This window comes from Protomyctophum bolini (assembly GCF_963924005.1).
Source record: "Protomyctophum bolini genome assembly, chromosome: 5".
Lineage (NCBI taxonomy): Eukaryota > Metazoa > Chordata > Actinopteri > Myctophiformes > Myctophidae > Protomyctophum > Protomyctophum bolini.
In genome coordinates, this window is record NC_137866.1 from 8,389,494 (window position 1) to 8,395,645 (window position 6,152).

Genomic DNA, 6,152 nt, shown 5'->3' on the forward strand with positions numbered 1-6,152 from the left:
ACAGTTGCAGTTTGCGTTGTTATACTTTTGGTTTCAAAACATCAGATTGGCGCGCGCGCACACACACACACACACACACACACACACACACACACACACACACACACAACCATGCAAGGCACCAACCTGCACACCAGGAGCAATTATAGGGGTTCAGCGTCTTGCTCAAGGACACTTCGAGGGAGCACGGAATCGAACTGCATGGGAAGTCTGCCTGTCATCCGGCTGTTCTATACCGACCACTATACCGTGAGCGGCTCAGGATATAACGGGTCTGTCTATATAAGCTGCAATGTTTGCTAAACTGAAAGGAAACCCTAGAAGCAGGCCATGTAATTGATTGAAATGTTTTATCATTTTCATAGTCATTATTTATTTATGAAACACGTTACCAGTACGTAATTCAACACCACAATACAGTTCACATACTGCACGAAAAGTAGAAGGTACAGAAGACTGCTTACAAGGCGTGTCATCATCAGATCAAAAATGCTATACACTATAACAAAGAACAAAATAAAACGATTGTGCATTTATGTGTAATACTCACTGACTTTTAATTGTTTACAATCATTCCAGTTGCATGACAGAATTATCCTTCACGGACAAAGGAAAACATACAGGTTTTTGAGAGTCCAATTTACAGTCCTGTCATACTATAGGTGAATATGAATTAAATAATAATGGCATTGCACTGTACAGATTAACAACATAGCAGCCTTGTGTTTACCCTAGGCTTAAACAAAAAAACATATCCCACAAACATATAGCTTTTTGAAATTTGGCAGGCATACTGAACAAAACAAAAAGAAAAAATAGCGTCAGATGTCCCAAAGACTTTTCGGAGAGTTCTGGGTGGGTTGAGGATGCAGAACACCGCGAGTTCATAAGTTCTTATGTTCTCCCTGACCAATTCATATCCATATGGAAATTATCTTTCTTAAAAATGTCATATAACCGTATATAACCTCGGTTCGGTTGGGTCTGCCTGTTGTTGCAAGTCTTGGAAATGTCATCAGTCCTCTTGAGATGTGAGCTTGAGGGGAAAAAAATGAAAGAAATAAAAACACGCAATACTTGTGTCTTTGAAATACAGATATCATTTTAAATATTATATATTTATATATGTACATTCATATAAAACAAACGTGAAGTGAAAATTTCAATATTTTTCACAGTTTTTAGAGCAATGATCTCTAAACTGAAAACAGGGGCGTGGCGGCGGTGAACTTAAATAATATAAAGAAAACAGCTGAAATGTTCTTCAGCCATGACTTTCAGTAAGAGGTAAATATATGGCGTTATGTTTTTGTTTTTTTTTGTGGGGGAGAGGGGGGGGGGGGTAGAGATGCATCAATCTGCTGCAGCGTCGAAGGGTTCGGGGGCATCCGTCAAGTAGTGTGCATGTGATTGGTAGTCTTCGATTTACTGACAAATTTCTTCTCCTTGACTCGTCGGTTCTGAAACCAAATGGTCACTTGGCGCTCCGAGAGGTTGGTGCCGGCCGAGATGCGCCTTCGCTTGTCTTTGGTGATGAACTTGCTCGCAGCGTACTCTTTCTCCAGCTCCTTCAGCTGGAGCTTGGTGTAGGGAACGCGTTTCTTTCGCCCACGACGATAACTGCTGACCTCAGGCTGCAGCGGGACAACATCTGAAAAAACAAACAAAGAGGAAACCGTTAGACATATACGTAATAATAATAATAATAATAATACGTGCCAAAACATCATCTTGTCGTTTTATAAATGTAATAGGCTTGCCTATTAGTGTGGCCTTAATGTAGAAACACATTGTGGTGCAACGCGTGCTCGTGAATATTGGATAAGGTGAACGCAAAATAGTTTATATGGGTTATGGAGGTACAGGTGTGTGTGTGTGTGTGTGTGTGTGTGTGTGTGTGTGTGTGTGTGTGTGTGTGTGTGTGTGTGAGCGCGCGCGTGCGCAATATACGTTACAATCAAGATCTCAGGTGTATGCACCTGCTGAATCTCGACAGCGCACCAAGTAATTTCCCCTTGGCTGCTTGATAGGCGTATCCTTATAGTCGACATTTTATGCAATTATTGCTAATTTGCAATGAACTATTTCGATCGTGGACATTCAAAACCAGATTTGAAACTAAACGTCAAGTTTCAGCAATGGTCTTAATACTCCTACAGGTCATTTCGTAAAATCACTTGGCGGAATAAATAATCAAATATCCATGGTTACGGAAGCCAAGTGTATTAAATCCACGGTTCAAAATGTTGGTTCAAATTGTGAGAATTTGAAAATATCAAGTCGTTATATTAAGCTGTGTTTTGGTTAACCAACTGTCCAACTCTAAAGATGGAAGATGGCCTGCTGAGTTACGCCTGTCTGAAAAAATCAAATCCTGACAGTTATCATGACAACGAGGGGAGTGACAATTCTTCGGTATTCTATTGGTTCATCATTAAGTTGCCTGTTTTTTCCTGTACTGCATTCTAAAACTGTAGCCTAGGCTATATATTCTTCTGAAATAAACAAATATAGAGAATAGTTCACACATTGAGATATCATACGTGCATTGCGATATGGCCAAAACTTCTGATTATCTCCTAAACAGTTGTTCTTTCTCCCTCCTCAACGTTGAACCTTGTTTGTTGAATGTTGGGAAGCACTGCAGTCATGGTCCAAGGTTTGGGAATTGAACATTTTAGTTAAAACCGCAAAGCTCTATATAGTCAGCGAGAAACATGATAGGACAAGTAGCTATACCATGGGAATTGAAAATACCCTGCAGTGAGACAGAACTATGTTGTTTTTTTCCTACTTCCTGTATATACTACTTATGCTACTAGCAAATATGTTCAAGTTTAGAGTGATAAACAATTCCTTATGTCCCTTGAAGATATTAGGACTATATTCATTAGGGACTATACTATTCCACTGAATTGAAATTCCCGTTATTTTGTCCAACATTTTGCAGTTAAGGGCACAGAAAACTGAGGTTATGAATTGATTGTTCAATGTTTCTATCTAAAGGTGTGTGTGTGTGTGTGTGTGTGTGTGTGTGTGTGTGTGTGTGTGTGTGGTGTGTGTACGTGCGGGCGCGTGCGCAATCGAGCGCTGCGTGACCGTGATTCCGTGCGTGCACGCGTGTTTGGGTTCGTGCCCGTGCTTGCGTGGCTCGTTCTTGCGTGGCTCGTTCTTGCGTGTTTTCAACACAGAAAGCGGGCCAAATGCCGTGAGCCGAAGTTAAGGAAACGCATATCTATCCATATCCGAAATGGACATACCTACAAATTGCATGCAGATTATTAAACCGTCGTGGTAAAGAAGGCAGCCTAGTAAACACTCTGTAAACAGCATACTGGCAGGGCCCCATGTGTCCTTTATCAGATATCAGGTATGCAAGATAGTGAAGATACAAACACCAATTTATAAAGAGACGTGCACTCGTCGCATGCAACACTTTATGTAACGGGGTGTTGAAGTATGCGCATTAAACGTATATGTCACAAACGAGTCCAAATGTAGCGTATGCAAATGTTCACTGGGACACACATTGCAGAATGCTGCTGACAAAGATTCTGAGATTTATTGGCGCAATCCTACGACAGTAGCCGCCTCGTTATATTATCATATAGGGGGCAAAGGTATGCAGTGGTGCTCCTTTATTTTCTGCGTGACTAAGTGACTTGGACACTACTGCGTTCATCATATGACTTCAAAAGAACAATGCCGAAAGCTATAGTGTTACCGAATTTATATTAACCGTTAAGTGACCACCGCCATACATCAGAGACAGCCAATTAAGCCACACTGTTACAGATTTCATCTTTAGCCTGGACATGCTTTGGTTGGGATGTTTAAGGTCGAGCCTGGACTCAACCTTATAACATCCGAGGACAAGACATTGTTTTTAATCGCAACCACACGTTGTAGCCCATAAAAACAATGATAAAGCACGAACATTGACAGTTGAATAATGAATTGACAGTTATTCTTCTACAAATGTCCTTCACACGTTATAAGTTAAAATGCACCTCAACATATATAGAGAACATCTAATGCCATTTCAAAACAAAGGAAATATTTGCCAAAACAACTGACATATAGGCTGCTTATATGTCGGCATGCTAGGTGTAAATCAAGCAATGGTTAAAATATTTTCAGTAAGAATTACAGTAAAAATAATGATACAATAGATATGAATGTATATATACCTGGAAACGGTGATTTCCAAAGATGAGTTGATTGCGTCTGTTCTTTGGAACAGTACACCTGCCCATCCCAACCATTGGAGAGAGCCCAGTGCTGATAGCCCTCCATTGGAATCAAGGCGTCGTGCCGGGGTTCGGGATGACTGATACTGGGTACCACCGAAACGTCGAGGTATCCCGGAACAGCTTGATAGGAGCTGGCAAAACTTGGATAGAAAGCGAACTCTTTCGCCCTGCTAGATAGTTCTTCAGTGGGCAACGCTGTGCTGGGCTCGGCGTATTTCTCTGCAGGGTGATACGAGCAGGGTTTCTGCTGCAAGTTCACGTTGTGCGAATGCGATAATCTGCAGCCGTAATAAGGGTTTCCAAACGGATAACCATAGCTCAAGGATGCACTCGACGAGGACTGGGGTGCGGGGCACTGTCGGCCGGTGTCTGGGGAAGAAATATCCGAGTAGACGGAGCCCTGGTGGGTCGCTATGCTGCCAGAATGTCGTCCCAGCGCGGGGTGCGACATCAGGTCCCTGCAGTGGGTCGCAGGGCAATTGCCGCTCAGTCCCTCCATTGTTTGGTTTTTATTCTGGTTATTTTCATTCGGGCTTTTTTCATAAACGTACATCAAGGTGTCCGCCCAGCGTGGATGCAGAACCAGCGAAGTCGTCATATCAGGGGCTGCCGATGCTTTTTAAAAGTCGACTACTCCAAGACGGACACCTCATTTCCAACTACATTTTACACAAGCGCATGCGCACACGAGACCCGTGTGTCCAGTTCATTAAGGATCTGGCACGTGATATGCTAACAAGTCCTACGAGATTGGGCTAGTGAGTGGGGGCAGCACAGCCCTTTAAAGAGCCACTACCTCACATGTCACTGCTTTTTCTTGAGAATACCGAGTCATATCATTGGCTAAAATCACATACAGGAACATCCTTAAAGGGGAGTGTGTGGATACCTCCAAGATTGGGAAAACGAAAATAATATGTGAAATTTGGCCGACTGCGTGGACTATACCAGTGGATGACAAACTATAATAGCCCAAAATGTGTGGAAACATGGAAAATATGTGATTAGATTCCGATTTTGCTCATTAAATGTAACTTGATTTAGCCTAGGCTAAAGCAATAGTACTATACGGTAAACACATCCAAGAGTATAAATATGACTTGCATAAGCATAATGCTGATTTGCCAATATTTTAAAATGATATCCATCTGTGTGTGTGTGGATATATATATATATATATATATATATATATATATATATATATATAACAATTGTGCTATACAGGACAATTGCTTTGACAGGATAGCAGATATCCCTATATGTTTCCAATTTAATGATAAGCTATATTTATAATAGAATATTTGATAGCATGCATATACGGACCCTCCGACTCGAAACTATAACCACTGCACAAGATACCTAGTATAAACTATTTTTATTGTAATTATTTATAGGTAAATAACTATCATTTTATTACGTACACAAAGTGTTGGATGACAGTGACTAATTCAAATATATATTAATAACCTATATGGATAGTTGCTTTTTCGTGGAATATTTTTCCGACATTTTACTTCAGTTTGGTCCAAGATAGCATTTCAATATTTGCATTACTCTTTGACGCACCAAATACTAACCAATTAGCATGCCCATCGAAGCAATACAAATGTAACCTACTACAAGTCTATATAGCCATTCAGGTCAAATAATTATAGGCTAGTATATAGAGTTGATAGTTGATATTTATACATCAACAAGCCTGTGACCGAAGACTTCTTTATTGTGAATGAATCAGACTCGTTGTTATCCCACCGATTAAGCCCATAACAAGAGCAGATGAGGGTTACAGCAGGAATAGAGCCTATATGCTATATTTACTGTGTCACATTACCTTTCAGACAGGAGACCGTGTGTGCCATCTTTAATGCGCCGCTATAATCACATCACAATAACCTATAT

General features: G+C 40.8%; 1 protein-coding gene across 1 annotated transcript; it reads right to left on the bottom strand.

Moving 5' to 3' along the window:
• Positions 1-331: 331 nt before the first annotated feature.
• Positions 332-5,023, bottom strand: hoxc13a (homeobox C13a). The gene is made up of 2 exons (XM_080763247.1): positions 4,191-5,023; positions 332-1,651 (listed from the first exon to the last, which is right to left on the bottom strand). The coding sequence occupies exons 1-2, from the start codon at positions 4,849-4,851 to the stop codon at positions 1,392-1,394; spliced, it is 921 nt and encodes a 306-aa protein (XP_080619373.1). The 5' UTR covers positions 4,852-5,023; the 3' UTR covers positions 332-1,391.
• Positions 5,024-6,152: the final 1,129 nt, after the last annotated feature.